Raw genomic sequence first — 23,140 nt, 5'->3', positions numbered from 1 at the left:
TTTTCCCCATTTCCTTTCTTGTTTTCCACTTAATTGACCATTTCTAAATTATTTTCTCATTACATTTTGCCCAGAAACTTCTCTAAAGAGTTTTTTGTGCTGCGTCAGATCCAGAGTAACAGTCATTTTGCTCTCCTTTACACTCGTGTACTGAAGAATGATAATGAACCATCTTAAATCTTGAGTTTCAATAAGTCAATACCTTCTGATGTAGAGAATGAAGTGAATGGGTGCTAGGCTGATTATGAGCAAGTGATAGGTGTACCCCGATTACAAGCTATTCAGATGATTTGTTGTATATAATCTTTGGAACTGATAAAACTCCAAAACTATGGGGGAATTTTAGTGTGAGTCAGTGCAAAGATTTGAGTGTGAGTAAGTTACAGAAAGAGGTGACTACATCCAGTGCATCATGAGCAAGTAGCTGCTCACCATTGAGCACAGTCAAGAGAAAGCAGCATCCTTCATCAAAGACCTCCGCCATCCAGTTCATGCCCTCTTCTTGCTATACCATTAGGTAGGAGGTACAGTAGCACTGGGTTCAGGTTCAGGAACAGTTTAGACTCTCAGCCTTCTGAACAGGCATGAGATAACCAGTCACCACTATTACGACTTGATTCTGTGACACTCAGGCTTAATTTCAAGGACACTTTGTAACTTATGGTCTCAGTATTAATGTTATTTGCACAGTTCTGTTTATCAGTCTTTGTTTAAACATGTGTAGTTTTTCATAAAATTCTATTGTATTTCTATTTATATCTGTAAATGGCTGAATCTCAAAGTAGTATATGGTAACACAGTATATGCACTTTGATAGCAAATTTTACTATGAACTGGGAAGTCATTTCCAGTCAAGTACCTTTCAAATTTATGCTTGTACGTTGGGCTTCATGTTTCATGACCCAGTCTCCTTGTAAGAGGCAAGTTGGAAGCTTTAAATACTGAAGGTATTTAAAGAGGAATTTCTTTGAATGAGCAGAGAATTGATAGCTATGGGATACTTGCAAGGAAGAAGATATGAGGCCTAGACCAGATCAGTCATGATCATATTGAAGAGTCAGGCAGTGTGGAGGGTCTTATTGTTCTTATTTACTTGTGTTTCTATGCAACATTCAACATGGTGTATCAGGGGTTTTGATGACTTGGCTTATGGGTTATGGTTTTTTGACATCCCCTGGGAATTTCCTAGTGGAAGTAACATCAAATGACAGTGTTGCTTGAGATGGCTGAAGGCATGATTGGGAAATTTTCCAGTAAATAATGAGCATTTACATGTATTTCTGTGTGTGAGAGGATGTCCACGTGAGTTTGCTTGTGCAGCTTCTCATATCATAACCATTAAGTGTTCCAGTTTTCTTGCCTATCATATGCAATGGGATTGGGTTTGCTGTCTGCAAAGTTCTGAACTCAAACAAAGATCTTACATTCTATCCAATATAGATAGCTATGGGTATATTCATTAAAAAGAGGTTATACTGTAGCCACCTACTCTTCAAAGGCTAGATCACTTCCCTGTTTACCCTCCACAGTAGGTATAGCTGCCAATGCTCACTATTGAGCAGTGGATTTCCCCTCTTCATATCAAGGAGGAGATCATTCCTACTCACACCGTAGTCTAACACAGTTTATTTATTCTTAGTGATACATGTTTAAATTTAGATAAAGATACAGAAAATGTCTATCTCATATTCCAAAAAATTTCTAAAACACAGGTACAATTCCAATAACTTAAAAAGACATGCCTATGAATTGCAGATGAATCAGTCGTAGGAATTGAAGGCAGAGGGATGGAGTCCATTTTTCTTTTTGTCCCTTAACCATTCCTAAGAAGCCTGAATTCTCTCTTACGTTTGTTTATACTGTATATTGCTACTTGGTGACCAAATGCATGTGATCTTTTTCAGATACTTTTTCACATTTTAGTCTATAAGTTTCTGCAGAAAGAATCCCAAATGCCCAGTATTAATGCAGTAAAGGCCAGCCCTCTGAGTACACAAATCCCCCAGCTATTGATATATCAATTCAGGTAGATGGAGCTTGTCAGCCTGGGAAGGCAGTCCATCTAAGAGAGGAACTCTGATTTCAAACCTCCGCTGACTTGTGGCCAAACCCAGTCATGGGAAAGGAGTAAACCCTGAGGACAAATCCGGAGCTGGAGTCCTAAGGCAGTCTAACGTTGCCTTCAACCTTGCTCTGGCAACTCCTGCGACTTCACTGGTGTCAAGGTATATTGGCCCTTGCCCTTCCCTTGGATAGCATCGGTGGTGTGGAGAGGGCAGACTTGCTGCAAGGGCAACTGCTGGTCTTCCATACAACCCTGCCCAAGCCTGTGCCCTGAAAACCCTCCAGGCACAGATCCATGGTCTTGCGAGACTAACGGATGCCACCACCTGATATATCAACTATTTGATGTGCTAAGTAATAGTATCAGTCTGGTCTGCAAATTTCATCGTGCTAAATAACTTAGTTAGTGTTGTCTGGTTTGATAGAGGGCAATTAACATAACCCATTGTCTTACACTACATCTCTTGAGCGGTCGGCCGCATGCTGTGAGCTAGTAAACAGTGCTCTGTAGGCAGTGCCTTTTGTTTGGCAAACTGTCCTTTTAACTTCAGACTGATATTTGCTTGCCATTTACGTTAAGAATTGAAAATTGGCTCCTGTTTACAACAAGAAGCTGAACAAAGAATATTGGTTGAAAGTTTAACTTACTCAAAAGCAACCCTTTTTCCTCTAGAAGAATCTTTAGGGGAATGAAGCATAATGGGGAAAAGGCAGGTAGGTGGAGATGAGTCCATGGCCAGATCAGCCATAATCTTATTGAATGGCAGAGCAGGCTCGACAAACCAAATGGTCGACTACTGCTCCTATTTCTTTCGTTCTTACATTCTTATGTAGAAGTGTCAGCTGCAGCATTAGAAAGCTGAGCTTGGCAAAAAATGCCCCTCGACCCTGGATAGTGAATATCCATCCCACCCAAAGATGTCCTGGTAGCTTAATTGACAACATTGTATTACCCTTTGTATGGGTAAAGAGGCAAAAGGAATTAAATTAGGAACTGATAGGCAAGTAAGAAGGAATACACTGGAGGTCCTTAGGGAAATAAGGGTGCAACCTACACTAGTTTCTGCACTTTACCAGCAGTTGTCAAAGTCATTGCCACTGTGACCGGTGTCCTTCCAGGGTTTTACTGAAGGCATTTGCAGGCTCCCATAGTGAGCAGCATATAAATGCAACAAACCAATGTCAGATTCTTTGCTAATGCTGGCAGTTATGTGAACTTCGCCTGCTGTAATGCCACTCAGAGGGTATGGATAAATCTCCCAAAATATTCCTTCCATTCTATCAACTGGCGTGCAGCTGCAATTAATTCCTCACACAGGGGAGCAAAGTAAGCAGGTAGCAGTCAGCCCATCTTTATTCTTAAAGTAGATAGTTGATCAGACAAGCATTTTGGGCATGCCATGTTGGCACCAGAATGTGTGGTGACACTTCCAGGCTGCCATCAGAGTACCCTCAGGTATGTTGGTTGAGAATGTAAATGATGCATTTCACTGTTTGCTTTGATGTAAACATAATGAATAACTTGAATCCTGATCTTGATTTTGATGACACCTCTATGAAATAGTCAGAAGTGAGGCACATGACTATACGATGAATGCTGCTTAAGTTCTCGATGTTGTTTTAAGCAAGTCACCAGCATGAAGGATGTACACTTCGGCTGCCTATGCTGATCTGAGACAAGCCCCTAGATGGTTTTGATATCCTGTACTTTGCACAGTTCTAGGCAATTAAGACATTTGGACTTTGAGCCAAAGGAGAAAGATGAGCAGGAAGGGAAGGAGAGGCCAGAAGGTGGTATGGGCAGTCCTGTTAGTGAAATCTTGGCCCCTGGCACGGATTTTTGTAAAAGGCCTTTAGGATAAAAAATATACAGATGTGTAGCTGCAAGCCTAATATCTGAAGCTAACGTGGAAATACATGTTGTTGTTGTTCCTTTCTGCGCCTTATGCAGCATCAGGCAGCAACCTTGCCTTTTTCTAGTGTTTTTATCTGACTTTTTTTCTCTGAAGCCAAGTTGCTCGTTCAATGCTCAACCCAGCATGGATGGAGAGTGTGCAGGGGGCTGACCAGATTCAAAGCTGGAACCACTCACCTTGAAGTCCGGTGTGGATGCCACTGCAGCACCAGCTGGCATGAAAAGATATGACCAGTCCTTTACTGTCACTGAGTGTAAATCATGGAATTCCCTCTTCAACAGCATTGTACTGTTGAGTACTTTATATGTCGCATCATATTCGAAGTATTACCGGTTAATCTATTCATACCTTATAATATTTAATATTAATGCACTTTATTTTGTTATTTATGTGTGTTTCATATATAGATTTTATCTTTACCTTCATAGGTACTCGTGTATTATGTGTACTACAATATTTTACATTGTTTAAGTGTAAAATGCCAAATCAAAACATTACCACTGTCTAAATCTGCAAGCCTCTTCTAATTTGAACTTCCTTGAAGCTGACCCTGAGGTAAACATGGAAAACAATATCATATGATCTCAGTCACTGCTCAAGAAAATATTTAAAGTATATCAGAATACTGCATCTTCCTATTCAGATGGCAAGCTCGAAGAACCTTGTTTTTTTTTTAAGTGCTGCCACTTCGATGTCTTGGAATGGGAGAAAAGCAAAGGACAAGTTGTGACAGAGCAGTAATGATGATGTTACAAGACACTCCCGACTGTGCCTGCTTCTGGGATTTAGATGTTCTAGCTCCCTTGAGTATGGATATCTGGTGCAGCCCCTTTAAGGGTTCAGGGTAGTCCCACTAATCGGTAATTGTGTTTTGGGTGCCAGGAATTGTGTATTTAAGGAACATTTGAACTGGGGTTTGTTGCTCAATGGTAAGCCTACTAGTAATTTCTTCTTTGTGTTTGTTTTACGCTCAGTTCTCGGTTCACTTTGACACTGTGTCTCAATCCTTGCTTCAGATACTCCAGCATTTAGGTCCAAGCCATCCTCATCAAGGACTCTCTTCACAGTACAATTGTTTTAAGGGGTTATGGAAACCGGACTTGGAGGGACTTCTGCGGAATTCAAATTCAGATGCAAGACAGTTGAGGGGGTGACAACTGATGATGGAGTCAGGAATAAAACCTCGATCTTACAGCTGGCACCGTAAAGAACTGCGCTAACTGCTACACTACCATGCTGCTCTGCCCATCATGTAGGATCACATCCAAAACATGGCCCCCTTTGGTGTTCGCTCTGCAATATACTAGAAACAGTATTTCCAATTTGATGCTAATGATGGATGATTACAAGTGCAGTATATGAACTTTAAGACATCTTGTTGAATAAAGCTTCAGTTAATATATTGGGACAAACTAAAAAGGTTTAGATTCTTGATTGGTCAGGAATGAAGGGATATGAGGAGAAGGCAGGAGATTGAGGCTGAGAGGAAATATGGATCAACCAAGATGAATTAGAAGAGCAGATTTGATGGGCCAAATTACCTAATTCTGTTCCTATATCTTATGGTCTTAAATACTCTAAGCCATTCATTGTTACAGTATGTAATTACTGGTATTCAGTCAAAGTTTGGATCTAGTCTAAAATGATTGGATTAATGCCCATATTCACTTGTTTAGTTGTGCTCTGAGGAAAGGCGGCAGGTGGAATTTAGTCACTAACTACAAGGATTTCCCTCATTTTAAACATAATACCAGGATCTTAACAGAAAGGCACCTGCCAGCCTCTTATATGGAAACTGGTAGATAGCCAAAAAAGCTTTGGAAACAGTGAAAGAAAGAAATTATCACTTTTGTTTTTAAGATGCATTTCAGTTTGTTGTGATCATAATATAAATTCACAAGCATTTTTTTAGATGGAAAATATTGACCTAACAGTATGAGCTGATGCCTGACCTCAGCTGAACTGGCACTACAGTGTATTCCATTAGCCTAAGGGTACAAAGATACAAATCTGGCCAAGTTCTGATTTGAGCTTGCTATCCAACTACAAGCGCTCATGTTGTTACTGAATGAAGGCTCTCTGCTCAGTTGTGTTGCCATGGACTGACACACAGCCAGCTCTGTAGGGTTGGGCATTGGAGAGCGTTGTAACCGGTGGAGCCATGTTTTGCAGATAACCTCACAGCGTGTCTCATCAATCAAAAAGATCTCCAGCTGGCGCCTCAGAAACAATCAGCCAAGAAAGGTAGCAGGGTGCAGTGCCTAGGCCTGGGAGAAGGTTCCAACATTTTGTAGAGTTTTATCCTGCAGGTTCACTTGAATCGAAGGAGGAACAATCTGTTGTGTGTGCCCATGCTTGGAAAATACTCTAGATTTTCTCTTTTTTTGCCACCAGGGAAGGAGATGATGTCAATTGTATGTTTTAAATATGGCAGTGCTTAAAAATAGGCAATCGCACAGCGTTTGTTCTCTAAAATTAAATAGCCCTTTACTGTGTTAAAGGAGAGGAGTTAACTTGGTATCTTGCTGTTATGAATAAACAGCTCCCTGGAAAAGTGATAATTTATATACAGAATCTTAAAACCATTCTCTGCACCATAAGAGTCAAATACTGAGGTTGGTGTGTAAAGACGATGGAAGGACTGAAACAAGTGCAGAAAAACATCTACAAGGATTAAAGGAGAATTATAGGGGTAGAGATGTCAAGAAAGGATATACGGATCTCATTTCTCTTGAGAATTTCAGGCGGTGGGGTGACCTAATAGAGGTCTTCCAGATTATGTAATGTGTTGATAAAGAGCATTTCGAGAGGCCAGTAGTACAAGACAGTTACCAATAAATTGAATGGAGAATTCAGGAGATACTTTGTTACCTCTTTATAATGGTGGGAATGTGCCTCTCACTCCCACAGGGAATGAGTGAAACAAATGACATGGATGCATTTTAGAGGCTGGATTAGTAAAGGAGGGGGAAGGGAACACTGAACAATGCTGGTTAATTTGAAAAGGGAAATATGGAGAGGCTCAGTTAGATCTTAAAAGCTTGTTTGAGCCAAGTGCTTGCTTTGGGGGGCCATATATATCTGTAATTTTAAATAATCTCTTCTCTGAGCTTTCCTATGCTATGAAATACCTAATTCTCAAGTGCTAGCCTACCCACAGTATTCTCATCTTCTCAGAGGAGATTTAGAAGCATATTGCCTTTCAGAACCATATTTTACCATATGCAACTTTATTATAGTGAAGCAAAAATCTGGAAGTTGTTCCATTCAAAACAACAGGTTTGGGATCAATTGAGGACTTCAAGTGTGTAATCTTTAGACTTTTGTGAGACAGTTTGCTAGAAGTTAGAAAGTTACAGAGGGAAATAGAAGTACATGGAATTCAATCATAAATTTAATAGCAAGTTTAATGACTGTTAATTCTGAGAAAAGATGGGGTGCAAGTGACCTTGGACACATGGGATACAATATCCATGAGAACTGAAAAGTGAAAAAAGGGGATGCTTGAGAAGCAACCTAAACACCTACGGTTTCTGAAGATTTATTTCAACTGACTGAAACAACTTTTGTAGAAACTGCAGATAAGATATTTTTTTCTTCTTTGGAGGCATTAATAGGCATCTTTACTATCCTTTGCTCAGACTATCATAGCCTTTGGTTTGCTGCCTCCACCCATTATTCCCATTGAATTGTGTAAGATTCTGAATGTTCTTGGCTGGGAAGTGGTTTCCCTCATAGAAGCTGTCTGGAATGAGAGTTTTAGAGTACGGACATGAGGAAGAACTTCTTCTTTTAGGAGGCCATAAATCCTTTGGATTTCTCTGCCATAGAGACCTGTGAAGGCAGAATCATGGCCTATATTCAAGATAGAGGTAGACACATGTTTGGACTACTAGAGATTCAAGAATTATGGGAAAATCAAGAGAACACAGACAAGATCAGAACACGGCTGCCTACAATGACTCTTTTTGAGTAATAGTAGGCAGCTGTCAATCCCAGGGGATCACGGTTTGAGCCTCTAGTGGACTGTGTCCTCTCTAGGACACAAGCCTGGGCAGGAAGGTATGAAGAATCAGCTGTTGCCCACGCAGCGCGTTCCCCCTTTCCACGTCACTGATGTAGTCCAAGGGAAGGGCAAGCGCCGATACAGCTTGGCACCAGTGTCGTTGCATAGGCTGCCAGAGTGACATCAAACTGCCTTAGGCACCCCAGCTCCGGATTTCTTCCTCGGGGTTTACTCCCGAAGCCTTTCCCGTAGGTGGGTATGGTTGTAAGGCAACGAAGGTTTAAAATCAGGGTTTTCCTTCTGCTAGGCGGGCTGCCATCCAAGGCTGATGAGCCCCTCCTGCTTGAAGCAACTGGTTTTGAGGCACCAGTTGTCTGCCTTTGCCCCATCTCTTGTCAGTAGAAACAGTTCCACCGGGCCTAGTAGCTAAGCCACATGTGAAGGCCAAGAGTTAAACTTGGTTGTCAGAGGCTGTTAGAGACAGAAGCCATCTGATCACTTTATAAGTAATGGCAGCTTATCCCCACTACCACCCCCGGCTATGACAACCTTCTGAACCTTTTTGAAGGGCATAATCTAGTTTTTTACCTTTTTAATTATCTTATACTGGAGTTCTTTTTTCTTTGCTGACAATGACAATTGTTCTCTTTTGCTCTGCGCTCTCAGACTTGATGGCTGTTGGAAAAGTCTTTGATTCCATTACTATTTGTTCTGCTCTCATAATCATGCACATCAGTCTTCAGTGTGTCTGAAGCTCCAGATGGTACTAGTGTCCCATGCCACCTCCCTGCTCTCTTAAGACTTGTGAAACATACACAAATTATCACAATCACTTGGTTCCCTCTCCCTGTACAGATGAATGCTAGTTCCTTTCTCTTGAATTTTTAGCCTAGTGAACAGATCCTGGTGGTCGTTATGCTAAAGCTGGCATAGTAATACAGCAGAGAGCTGCCATCTCACAGCTCCAGCAGTCCTGATCTTTCCTGGTACCTGTGTGGGTTGCATGTTCTTCCAGAGACCATATGGGTTCCTCCTGCATGTTCTGGTTTCATCCTACATCCAAAAGATGTGCTGGTTGGTAGGTTAATTGGGTACAGCAAATTGCCCTTAGTGTAGGTGGGTATAGAATTAACGGGTATGTCAGAGAGAATAGCTGACAGATTAACACATACAAAATGCTGGAGGAAATCAGCAGGTTAGGCAGCATCAATGGAAAGGAATAAGGAGTCGATGTTTTGAGCCGAGACTCTTAATTAGGACATAATGAACAGTTATGGCCCAAAATGTCAACTTCATAGATGCTGCCTGACCTGCTTAGTTTCTTCAGCATTTTGTGTGTGTTAATCTGGATTTCCAGCATCTGCAGAATCTCTTGTGTAGAGAAGACAAGGAATGGGTATATTAGGATTGCTCTGTAAACTGTCATAGATTTGATGGGATGCATAGCTCCCTATTCAGAAACTTAGAAAACCTACAGCACAATACAGGCCCTTCGGCCCACAATGCTGTCCCAAACATGTACTTACTTTAGAAATTACCATGGGTTACCCATAGCCCTCTATTTTTCTAAGCTCCATGTACCTGTCCAGGAGTCTCTTAAAAGACCCTATTGTATTCAGCTCCACCACAGTCGCCAGCAGTCCATTCCACACACTCGTCACTCTCTGCGTAAAAAAAACCTACCCTTGACATCCCCTCTGTACATCCCCAAGTACCTTAAAACTGTGCCCACTCGTGTTAGCCATTCCAGCCCTGGAAAATGCCTCAGACTATCCACATGATCAATGCTTCTCATCATCCTATACACCTCTATCAGGTCGTCTCCAATCCTTCATTGTTCCAAGGAGAAAAGGTCAGGTTCACTCAACCTGTTCTGGTAAAGCATGCTCCCCAATCCAGGCAACATCCTTGAAATCTCCTGTGCACCCTGTCTATAGTTTCCACAAGAAAAAAGAAAAGTTAAATTTTGGTTATTATACCTTGCTTTTTAAAACTTCCTCAGGAATTTCGCAGGAAGTACCAAAAATGGCACTTAGGATATTTGCTACAAATCTAATGCATGCATCCAAATATGCATGACTTGTTCTACTAATGAAGTAGTCTACTTATTTCAGGTTTACTAATATATTAAAGACAACTTTTGTCTAAATTTTAAAAGCAACACACACAAAATGCACAGAAGGCCAGGCAGCATCTATGGAAAAGAGTAAAGTCGACATTTTAGGCCAGGACTCTTCAGATTTACTTTTTTCCATAGATGCTGCCTGGCTTGCTGAGTTCCACCAGCATTTTGTGTGTTTTGCTTGGATTCCCTGCAAATGTAGATTTTCTCGTCTAATTTTTGAAATCCTGTTTAGGTTTTCTTCAGCATTTTTTGCATGCTTGGAAAATAGGCTGTGCCATCTTAAGCATAATTGAGTTTATTTGCCCATTAATTATTAAATTAAGACTACCTTTATCTATTAGAAGGGAAGCTAAGAATTTATTTCCGGAGTAAATGATCTCTTGTTCAGAGTGGCAGCGAGAGATTACAGATCATTTTGCTTTCTCAGTAATGGAAAATGATAGAGGATAGGAATCACTGAAAAGTCTTTAAAGCACTTTTCAGTAAATTGAAAAATGTTTATTCCGTTCAAATGAACTGCTTCCTGATAACTGAATTCCCCATAATTATTTAGGTGAGGATGGAAAGAGGAATATCATTTGTTTATGTAAATACTATTAAGCATTTAATTTGTTTTCCTGAACTTGCCCTTGGATTGTTTGAGTACCAGAATACAAAATGTAAGTGAAAAAGGGAGCAGAAAACTTCAGCTCCCAAAAATAAAAAATAGAAATAAAAAATGTGTGAAATAATCAGTAGATGAGGTAGCACCTGTGCAAGTTGCTGGATTTGAGTAATTTTGTGATCCAAAGGTGCTTCAGAAGTCAAGAATGAGGTACAAAATTTATTGTTTATGGGCATTTATTAGGTGTTATAAGAGCAAAAAAAAAATGAACAAAGAAAAAGGACAAAGAACAACAAAATCGTGGCTGATCTTTAGTAAAAGCTAACTCAGACTAGAAAGATAACAATGCCGCTGTGCTAACAAATTACCTATGAAATAGCCGGATTAAAGTGACAGTAAACTAAGAAGCAACTAGAAAATGCACTATCAGCTATACTACAATTACTAAACAATTCACTGAGCAATTGCATATATATAAAGATACGAGCAAACATAGTAAAAGTTAAATTACTAGAAAAATAATAATTTTACACTCTAATGCAACAGACTGTAACAATATTATAGTCATGTCAAGTTAAGTAATTGTGAAATTATATTAATTATTTCATGCATCTTTGCCACTGTATCTTCAGTACTATCTGATAGTGTAAGATTCCTTTACGAGAATGTTGCCCATGCAAGACTGGAAAAATCTACAAGGATAGAGCATAAAACACTACTCAGAATTCACTAGTTATATGGTGCATCTAATCTGCTGACAAAATCTAGTTTAAAACCATTTTGAATTTAATGACATTATGAGCCTCGCTCATCTGCCTGGACAGCCCATTCCAAAGAGTCACCATTCTTTGTGAGGTGTTGTTGCATAGCAGTCTAGAACTATGCATTCGTTATAGCTGCCAGTTTTAGATATTCCATTCCTTAATTGCTATGAACATATGTGCAATTCTATACTAAAATGTTACTTTACATTTCTCCTCCCTCACTAGTTTTAGTAGAAGCAAGGGCGGGAGTTTCACAGTAAAGTGAAAGCGCAAGTTTCAATGCATTCTCTTGAATGTAATAAGCATGTAATTGAAAATACTGTACTGAATCAGACAACAAACAAACCTTTAGAAATGCCAAGGGTGTCACATTAAAACTTTAATGAAGGATTTAGCAGATACAAAGGTCAATCCATTGCGAAAAGAAATTAAATAACATTGAGAAATGTCCAATTTTTTTAACAGTTGCTGAGTTAGAAGGAAGAAGGAAACTGTTTTAATAGAATTGTGGGAGTCCAGTATCTTGGCAGATGGATCGAGAGTTGATATTTTTCCCTTGAGCTGAAATGCTGTGAGCTGAATTTGGATTGCAGTCTCAGCTTGCACGGATAACCTCATTTCCCAGAATTCAACCGTTCTGTCAATCAGCTTAACAAGATATATTTCTTCTTTGGTTTCTAATAGTTTCTGCTCAGAAGTTTTTTTTTTCAAAAATTCACAAATGTCAAACTTTTTACTGAGGTGAAGTTCATACTGACACTTCCTTTTTCAGGATAGGCTATGTTATTAATGAAAGAGAGGGCAAGAAATCTGATAGCTAGTTTTTTTTCTCTCTATTGGGTTCTATAAACCCAATAGAGAAAGAGAGGCTGAGTCGTACTGGTCTGAGATAAAAAAGAGAAAGAATGCAAGGAAAAGGATGGGTGAAAATAAGTTGCTGAAGATTTTCAGAATAAAATTTCCCCACATAAAGTTAAATTTTGAAATAATTACCTTGCTTATATTTTGGGACACTGGGAAATGTTAATGCTTGTGCCCTAAACTTCTGAGAGCGCATGCAATATATAGTGATGTAGTTATGGTTGAACACAGGAAGTTTTTAATTTCAATGCAGTTGTCAAAGTAGATTGAATTTTAAGAAGTAATAGGAATGAGAAGATAGAATTAAGAGTGAAAGAGGAGAGAGAGAAACAGGGAGACATGGGATATCTGACTTCAGATCTGCTGTGGAGGATTGGGAGATTAGGGATCAATGTGAGTGGCAACAGAGTAAGAAGACTAGAAAATATTGCAAGTATGCGGGTGGGAGTGGTGTGTGTGAGAGATCAAGAAAAAAGAGGGTTTTTGTTGATTACCATATATTGGAAACATTTGTTCCAGTTCACCCTATTTTTATTTTGTATTTCCAGCATTGTTGTTTCTTTTTTTTTTGAAATTGGAGAGAGCAATATGCTGAGTATGTCAATCTGAGTGCAGGAGATTGGAGATTAGAGATTAGAAATTATGCCACTGTTCTCTGGATAGTGAACAGAATAAATGGCTGTTGCAAGTGAAGAGGACATTAAGGGAGTTGATCAGGCCACCAACACCTCTGCGATCCCTAGGAGCAGCCCAACGACAGTCTGTAGCTTTCTCCCTAACCACACCATTGCTTACTACCTGTGAAGAGAAAATAGTGAAGTGTTGCAGAAGCTGGAAATAGTCACAGAGTAATACAGCAGGGAACCAAGCCCTTCGTCCTAGCCTGTGCAAGGGAAATATGATGTCCCCACTCAGGTACTCCCTGTTGTGGCCAATGAAGAAAAGCATTTCATGTGCCTTTTTCACCACTTTATCTATACTAATTCTAATTCTCTTTTCTCTATCCCTGTTGAGAAATAATCAGTAATTATTCTTTTGGCCACAAGTCAGAATCTGACCAGGCTCTTTAAAATATTTAGTCCCTCTTAATGCAGTCTTTGCTTTATGGGATTTAGAGTGACGTTCAGAAATTTTGTTGAACACCTTTTCATGTGAGAATGCATTCCTACTAATTGCTTTTCTGGCATATTTCCCTTTACTAAATATAAACTTACTTTAACAATTAGACAGATCTCTCAGCTTATTGCTAGTAAGACAGTCATGAAAAACACCTGCCCTAATAGTTCCACCCTTTGCCTGCAGAGTCTTTGCCTTCCTTATATTCGTTACAAGCCATACAATCCATTGATTACTGCACTGAAGGATAATTCTGACATTAATTGCTTGTGCTAACTGCATGTGAGAGTCTCGATCTCCAGTTGTACTTCCCTCCCATGTTGTAAGTTTCATTAACTTCAATATTCTTTCTGTTCTCACTTAAAATTTATAGATTCCTAAAACTCCTTTATCTATTTCTGTCTTCCAGGAATTCTAATCCACTAGCAACTTTCTCCTGGGCTCTCATACTGTGCTTTGAAAAGGGAGGTTGTGTTATTGGTCTAGTGAATCACCTTGGGATTCAGTAATGGATAGAATAAAACCTCTTGCATTGCATACTTCACAATTCCTCCAGAACTCTCCTAGTCAGCTTTCAGCACTTATGTGTCTTTTTAAAAAATATATATCTTTAGTTCTTCAAATTGGCCGTTCTTCTACACCAATTTTTACTGATCTGGGGGCCAATATGTTTCACCTCATTGGATACATCAATGTAATAATTAAAGGAAATGGACTCCCTGGTTCATACCATTTCCGATTCATCCCAATATCACTCTCATTGACCCGGACTCACTGGTATAGCAGGGCTGATGTGTGTGTATGTGGCTGTCAATTGAAAGATACGTCAAGTGTATATATGGTGAAGTAAGGTTAGAAGTTCAAATAGAAAGAGCAGATGCTGAAATTACTCAGCAGGTCAGGCAGTGTGTGTGGAGGACGAAGGTAACACTTCAATGACTGGAAAGTAACCTCTGATCATGGCGCCCCTTCTCTCCATTCATTTTCTCCTCTTCTCGACAAATAACAATTTTCCCAATCTTCTGTGTCTAACGAATGCTTCAATTTCCCCATTTTCTTTCAGAATTTGTTATGTTGAAAGGTCATTGAACTGAAATATCTTTTGCTTCTCTGTTCACAGATTCTGCCTGACTTACTGAGTCTCTCCATCTGTATTTTCTATTGTTATTTCATATTAATTGTATCTGCAATTTTTTTGCATTTTGCATTTCTATCATGATTATTGCATTATTAATTTACTTTTATTACTATTAATATTTTTATTATATTACTAATATAATTTACTATAAAGAAAAAACTGGCAGGCATCGGTTTAAGGTAAGAGAGGAGAGATTTCATAGGAAACTAAGGGGTACTTTTTTACACCCTGAGAGTGGTCAGTATAGGGAATGCACTGCCAGACGAAGTGGTTGAGGCAAGTACATTAACAACCTTCAAAAGGTAATTGGCTAGAAAAGGTTTGAAGGATGTGGGCCAAATGCATTTGAAATGAGTAGCTTAGACTGGAATCTTGGACAGCATGCAGCAGCCTCTGGGTCATGTGACTCAGACTCCAACTTGAAATTCGTATGTGGAAATATTGAGCATTTCTCATGACATTTTTATCTCTGTCTTTCCCTTTCCTTTTGCCTATAGAATGTTTCCCAGGTTACCATATTTTTTATCCTTGTGGCTTAAGTTTAAAAGTTGCTTTATCAATATATCTTCTTTTTGCCCTCCCTGTCTACCTTTTGGCCTTGCCTCTCTATCAATTAAATTTTATAGTTTTGACTTTATGGATCAATGAAGACAAGGGTCAAAAACTGTGTAGACTTCAGGGCAAAGCAGTTTAAGGAAAAGTATAATATAAAGGTAGTGGCCTGGAATATGGCAACAGGAAAATATGCAGGCAGAATCAGAATTAGGTTTATTATCACTGACATATGTCATGAAATTTGCTGTTTTATGGCTGCAGTACAGCACAAGACATAATAATAACTATAAGTTACAAAATAAATAGTGCAAAAGGCAAGTAAAAAAAGCAGTTTTTATGGGATCACGGACCATTCAAAACTCTGATGGCAAAGGAGAAGAAGCTGTTCCTAAAACATTGAATGTGCAGGGAGGGCAAGATGGGGATTGTGGAGAGGGATGTGGGTTGTGTGGATATACAGTGAAACAATTCTATATTATTTCAAGATTCAAAGATGAAGGGTCAGCTTTATTTGCCATATGCATTTACATGTATTACAAATTTGCTGTGATGTATTGGTGCTAAAATGTCAGTGGAGAAATATATATAACAGAGAGGTGGCTAAAGGATGAAGAGTAAAGAAAGGCCTCTAGACAGCATTAGAGCAACATTAGAGAGATCAGCAGAGAATGTCAGAGCAATGCCAGAAAGCTGAAATAAATACAGACTCTAGAACTCAGGTAATCATGGAGCAAATGCAGGAATCTTGAATAAATAGAATGTAGAAGAGGAGAAAAGACTGCCAGGACGGAAGATAAGGAAAGGACAGGACATGGAGAGAGCTGGAGAAGTACCACGGCATCAAAGAAAATAGAAATGGAAAAGTAAAAAAAAAATCTGAAGTGAATATTTGCAGTTCATAAATAGAAAGTGGTATTACACCAAAAAATACCAGCAGTCCCCACCCAGGTCACGTAAAAGTTCCATTCCTGAGAGATGTCCTTGAGCTGATTTTTCCATAAGTCAGAGATGTCTGTTCTCTGCAGCACCACGTATGTTATTGTTCTATGTGCACTTGCTATAATTCTTTCTTTTCATTGAATAATCACCCTAACACTATTTGTAATTAAACTAATGGAATATATGTACTATAGAAACATGAATGAGGACTATTAAATATTTTGTTAATAGTAAAATCTTGAAAGATGTTTTAAAATGTACTGGACAATTTGCATAAAGTTGGATTTCCGTAAGTCAGGTCATCCCTATCCCAGGGAGGATGTTCAAAATATCTAGAGTAGTGGGGTTAATGAATTGAAATGGTGTTTACATATTAGGTATGTAATTAAATAAAGATCCAAGCTTCAGTCAACAAATTAATTAATGACAAGAAGTTATCCTGGGGAAACTAATTGAAGATGGGTTTTCTCTGGGGAAATTAATTAATTAAAGAGAGATGCTTCTCTGGGGGATTATAAAGATTGGGGATTCACTTGGGAAAATTAAATTCAGAGCTTTTGAGAGGTTGATTGGCGGCCATGCAGAGAAGTGGCAATGCCAATTGGCTTCGCTGAGGTGGCTGTAATTGGAACAACAGCACTGTGTGTGGGTGGGGTGAAGTGCGGGAATTGGATGGTCTGGGTGGGAGGATGTGAGTGGTTGTCATTGCAAAATCACCAGGCAGCAGCATAACAATAGGCAGCTGTATAATTACAATTGGACAATCATGGGGAACAGCAACAGAAACAACTCTATAAGTCAGAGGAAATGTGTAGCAAGCCCAGTGTGCTAAACCTAAGCAATTGAATTAAAAACAAATGAAGCAGCCTTACCTGAAGAAATACAGTGCTTTTGCCTTTGATTTTTTTCAGATGACAATTATGTCATATGTTTCCTCTGGTGCGGGAGTCTAAGACCAGGGGACACAGCCTCAGAATAGAAGGGTGTCCATTTAGAATGGAGATGAGGAGGAATTTCTTTATCCAGAGAGTAGTGAATCTGTGGAATTCATTACCACGGGCTGCTGTGGAGGCCAAGGCATTGATAGATTTTTGATTAGTCAGGGAATCAGACAGGAGATTGGGGTGAGAGGGAAATAGATCAGCCATGATGAAAATGGCGGAGTGGACTTGATGCGCTAAATGGCCTAATTCTGCCCTTGTATCTTATGGTCTCATTTCATGGAAATACTAAGGGATAAATATTTAGTAGGGACGTTAGATTTTTCATAAAGGGCATACAGAACTGTTGCTCATTTGATTTTGCTTTTCACACCATCCTCTAAATTCCAGACACTGTTGTGCCAGGAGATCAGCATGTTTCTGATATACTCAACTAACCCATCTGGAAAGTCAGTTAGATCATGTTTCTTCCCCATTCTGAAATGTGGACTGAACAACAACTGAACTTCTTGGCCTTGAGTGTATTTTTTTTTTTGCATTGGATTGCTGCCACTTGACAATCTGATGAGATATTTATGTTAAATATACAAATATGAGATATTTGTATTATTAAAAGGAATAGACGAACATGGAGAGGGGGCTTGCACAGTACTGGATGGGGACATGAAATTACTTTAATATTTTGTTCAGCATTTCTGACAAATTTTTAACTGAGTCCTTCATAATTAACAGGAGCCTAACAATCTGCAATATTTGATCAGCTCAATTCTGGATAGATTAAACAATTCATCTGTCTTTGGACTTGCATGTAGAGATATCAGCTTCTTCTGTTTTAGATTGTTTGTAATTGAAACAAACTGTTGATAAATTTCACAACTTTAAACACATATATTAACAGTACTGTAAGTGTATGTCTGGTACATTGATAGAGTAATGCTCTTGCTTTGGTTGTTTGAGTAGTTTGAAATTGGAACTGCCAGTGTCGCTTAGGTCTGTGCATTAGATGATGGATTAATGAATATTTAAATGTTAGCATAACACAAGTTGATGCGGTTACATCCAGTCTAGAGAATATAAATTGGAAATTGCCAAACATAAATGGAATACCGCACCTGTGAAGACATATTATAACATATCTTTGGCTAGTTGAAAAAAGACAATTTGCATAAATGTCAGCTCTCTTTCAAGAGTAAAAAAAAAACATGTATTATTTAGTCTAGACTGCTGTTATCTGTTTATGTTTTTTTGGAGATGGTAAGGAATTGTATTGTAAACAATTGTTTAACATAATTCAAGGACAGATTTTGTGAAGCTGTTTAATAATATGCTCTTTGTAATTTAATCTTGATTATTTTGATTTTTGATTTACAGTCATTACATGGTTGCCTGGTGACTGGAGAGCCAGAACTACCTCTTTTCTACACCCCTATTGACCTCGTGGACATTAGCGTTGAACTAGTTGGGTTGAAGTTCATGAATCCTTTTGGCTTAGCCAGTGCCGCTCCAACAACTAACTCTGCAATGATTCGAAGAGCATTTGAGGCAGGCTGGGCCTTTGCGCTGACTAAAACATTTTCTCTAGATAAGGTAAGAACACATAAAAAAATAAATGAGCAGCTTGTAATTTGCTCATGCAGTAGTAACAAATATTCAACACTCTGGGACAATAGGCACTTTATTACACTGGACAACATATTTTTTCAGAAGTGTTGCTTACTCAGAATTTTTTTTTTGTTTATGATAGACTGCTTGAAGATGAACACAAATATAATTTCAGATTACTTGTATCACGTAGGAATTTGGAGAAACAACAAATTAACTTTTATTGAATATAATGTGTTTAATTGCATAATGGTGCTGATGCTGTGCAATAGTTCAACTAAGTTAAAAATATTTTGTTAATGATTTTCATTTGTACTCAGTGTCTGAGGCTTCTCACTTAAGTGTCTGACAATAATTCGCCAGCTTTGATGGATTCCAGTTGCCCTGGTGTCTTTTCTCCATGATCACAATGTCCTGGTGAAAACTTTCACCATGTTCTTCACCAACAGGACCAAGATTTGCATGGAAGAAGTCTAAATGAGAATGCAGAAAATGAATCTTTAGCGACACGTTGCATTTCATGGTTTTATATGCTTGAAGCATGCTTTCAACCAGCTGCATGTAGTTTGGTGCTCTGTAGATGCTGAGAAAAATTTCAGCAACTTCCTTGAATGCCTTCCGTGTGATTTTCTCCGGTCCCACTAGAAATTCTTCAAATTGTTTGTCATTGATGCCCTGTTTGATTTATGGACCGACAAAAATGCTTTCCTTAATCTTGGCATCAGTTATTCTGGGAAGCATTTGTCTCAAATAGCAAATCCTTGCAGTGCTGAACCCAATAATTATTAATAAAACCTGTCCTGCCATGCAGCAGCCATACCACCTAAGCATGCCCAAATATACCTGGATAAGATAGGAAACTTTCCTGCTTACATTGTAGGCAACATTTTAATTGACTTGAATTATGAATTGAAATAATAAACATAAGTTTATTTAAAAAATGGTGCATGATCGGGAAATTTCATGGTAATTTTCATGATCAGTAGCCTAAAATTCATAAGATACAGCTAAAGGTATTCAGGAAGCAAAATCTTTGTTGTCCAGTGTTACCATTTATGATAGGACTGGTATTTCAAAATGGAATTTCCCGTTTATATCATGTGAAGATGAATGATGTTACCAGCTTGAATTTCAATAAAAACTTTCCATGTTCTTTTTCAGAATTGAAATAATAATTCACAGTTTAAGTGCATATTTACGTTGAGTTAGGGTTTAACTGGTCTCAGCTCTAACGAATCCCATGAGGGGAGCGAAGATGGAGAGGGTCAATAGCTTTAAATCCCTTGGCATTAACATCTCAGAAGACCTGACCTGAGACCAGCACATAAGTGTCCTCATAGAGAAGTCGTGACAGCACTTCTACTTCTCATAGATTTAGCATGTCACCAACAACTTTGACGGACATCTTTGCACAGTAGAGACTATCACAACTGGATGCATTAGCCCTGCTCCAGTTTAGGACCCTCACCTGCGGATCTGTCCAACCTTCTACATCACTACCAAAAATTATTGTTACTTGAGCCAAAGTGCACCTGGACTCTACTTTAGCTATAGGAACGATCTCATTCCTTAGAGGAATCCCTCATTGCACCCTTGAGCAGGGCCACCTGTATACAGGAAATTTTCCTGGACATATTTCACCAATTCCACTCTGTCCGATCCGTTAACACTCTGGATGGCCTAGTCAATAATAGGGATTTTAAAATGTCTCACTAATACCACCCTATTATTCTGACAACTATGAGCAATTTCTCTATAAACTTGTTAAGTTCCTACTGACTATTGTGCCTATAATACAACCCCACTAGAGTGACCCTCTCCTTCTTGTTTCTAAATTCTATCCACATTTCTAATGAAGGGTCTACACCCAAAACATTTATTCTTTTCCATAGAGGAGAGGAACTCAGCCTGACCTGCTGAGTTTCTCCAGAAATTTCTGTGTGTTACTCGGATTTCTATCATCTGCATTATCTCTTATGTTCACCCATATGGCCTCACTGGATGATCCCTGAAGAAGGTCACCCCTAAGTACTGTTATTATGTCCTCCCTTATCAAAAGGGCTGCACCTCCTCCTCCTCATGATCTGTCTCCTGAAATATTGAGCTGCCAGTTATTCCGTACCATCAGCCATGTTTTCATTATTCCTATAACACTGCAGTCCTCAGAGCCAATTCATGCTTTAATTTTGTCTTCCTTACCTGTTAAACCTTCTACTGTATATTGAAATCAATAAAACCATAAGATATAGGAGCAGAATTAGGCCATTAGGCCCACCAAGTCTGCTCTGCCATTTCATCATGGATGATCCAATTTTTATCTCACGCTTCATCTCCTGTCTTCTTCCTGTATCCCTTCATGCCCTGCCCAATCAAGAATCTATCAACTTCTGCCTTAAATATACATAAAGACTTGGCCACCACACTTCCTGTAGCAAAAATTCCACAGATTCACCAAACTCTAGTTAAAGAAATTTCTTCTCATCTCCGTTCTAAAAGGACACCCTCTATTCTGAGGCTGTGTGATCTGGTCTTAGACTTTCCCATCATAGCAGACATCCTCTCCATGTCCGCTTTATCAAAGCCTTTCACCATTCGATAGGTTTCAGTGAGGTCACCCCTCATTCTTGTGAATTCTAGCGAATACAGGTCAGAGCTATTCATCACTGTTCATATGACAAGCCATTGATCATGGATTCATTTTCATAAACCTCCTTTCAGCACATCCTTCTAAGATAAGGGGCCCAGAACTGCTTACAATACTCCACCTATGACTCACAATACTCACCAGTACTTTATAAAGTCTCAAAATGTTCCTTTGTTGGGTATTACGTTCCCTGCCTTTACTGTGTCCCTGTCTATCCTGATGACTAGAACTGTTCTTGTTAGCTACTATTTATTCCATAACTTGCTCCTGTTTAGAGTCCCACACATCTGCCAATCTAGTTTAAACCTTCTCATATAGTAATAGCATATTTCCCTGCAAGAATGTTGGTCCCCTCTGGTTCAGTTGCAATCCATTCCTTTTATAAAGGTTGTTTCTACACCAAAAGAGGTCTAAGAACATGAATCCTTGCTCCCTGCACCAGCTTTTCAGCCGAGTTCTAACTGAGATACTCTATTATGCATATCCTGTATGTTTATTTACTAAAAGACAAGCAATAGGAAATCTTAAAAAAAAAATAGGTCATTTCAAATCAACTTTAAACACAATTCCTAGAAATTTAGTATCTAAGAGGATTTCTCTATCGGTCTGTTGCAAGCTTTCATGGCTGTCAGCAGTTAGCTCAGCAGCTGCAATCTTTATTTTCAACCCTTCAGAAGACATACCTAGATAAAAACACCACTCTTCCAGCAATAGTGAAATATTGTTACTCAGTGAGTAGATGCAGAAGTGTTGAGAGAGACTGAGGGAGTACTCTACGACCTTCAGGATGATTTGGTCAAACAGGCATAGAATGCTATGCACAAGGGGCTGATTTTTCGTGTGGAGATACTCCATGGCTGTAGCCAGGTGCTTCTAGGAACAAATTGCCAGGAAAGTCTTCTGGCAGGAAGAAGCATCTGCTCATATTGCAAAGTTTAGGCACTACAAATAGTTCTGTGCATTAACAGTCGTAGCTGAACTTTACAACGCGGGCAGTTGCCTGTGCCTGTTCTTCCTGCTCCTATGAACTACAGGAAAAGTAGATGAACTCTTGAGTAGGAATATAGCCAGAGAGCAGTAAGCGGAAAACTGGAAGATGTGGCAAAGGTCACAGGAAACAGTTTCGAAAGATCACAAATCTAGCGAGCCAAGAGTGGCTCCCATGGGCAGAACACTCCAGATATATGCTGATACCTGGAATTGAGTCACTTGCATAAATATCCCTTTTCTATCCTTGACTCTGGCACGTCATGGCCATAAAGCTACAGTTTCTCTATATATGAGAGCTAAATAAAGAGCGGCAATTAGGTTCAATTATAGAGTGGTGCCCCTAACCACTCTGTGCAGGAATATTCAGTAATCTGGTATACTTATTCAACAACTTACTTTTGTCAAAGCAGTCTGTGTTCATAAACTGACTATGGTCATTGCCTTTGTGTCAGAATGGCAAGTGGAGACACAGATATCGTAATCTGCATCAAAAGGCAAACTACTGAAGGAACTTGACTGTCCACTTCTGGCAACACCTTCAGAGGGATATTTCAGCATACACCCGTTGTTGGGTCATGATGCACTTGAGAGCCAAAGGTTCTGTGGAAGTCAAGAAAGAGATATAAAATGTATTGCTTACAACCATTTTATTAAGTGTTACAAGAAAAAAGAGCAATTAAAAAAGAGCCAAGAGAACAAAAAGATGATAAAGGAGAAAGCAGTCATGGTCATCTCAGACTCAAAGACTAGAGATAATGAAATTCCAATGATAACACATAACTTATAAAATAGCCAGATTCACGTGGTGTGACATCTGCTGAAGAAAACTAAGAAACCTTGAGAAAAATACAAAAGCAACAATGCTGTAAGTGCTG

The 23,140-nt window shown here is 39.1% G+C and overlaps 1 protein-coding gene across 2 annotated transcripts in view; it reads left to right on the top strand.

Annotated features, from left to right (window-relative positions):
• The window catches only part of LOC132401544 (dihydropyrimidine dehydrogenase [NADP(+)]-like), an 889,454-nt gene that overhangs the window by 479,413 nt on the left and 386,901 nt on the right, over window positions 1-23,140 (top strand). For both annotated transcript variants that reach the window (XM_059983565.1, XM_059983564.1), the window contains exon 13: window positions 18,401-18,616. In XM_059983565.1, the coding sequence (XP_059839548.1) occupies window positions 18,401-18,616 (216 nt within the window). The remainder of the gene's footprint in view (window positions 1-18,400; window positions 18,617-23,140) is intronic.

The sequence above is a fragment of the Hypanus sabinus genome, chromosome 11, assembly GCF_030144855.1.
Source record: "Hypanus sabinus isolate sHypSab1 chromosome 11, sHypSab1.hap1, whole genome shotgun sequence".
Taxonomy (NCBI): Eukaryota; Metazoa; Chordata; class Chondrichthyes; order Myliobatiformes; family Dasyatidae; genus Hypanus; species Hypanus sabinus.
The sequence above is the reverse complement of the archived record's forward strand: the minus strand, read 5'-3'. Positions and strand labels throughout refer to the sequence as shown.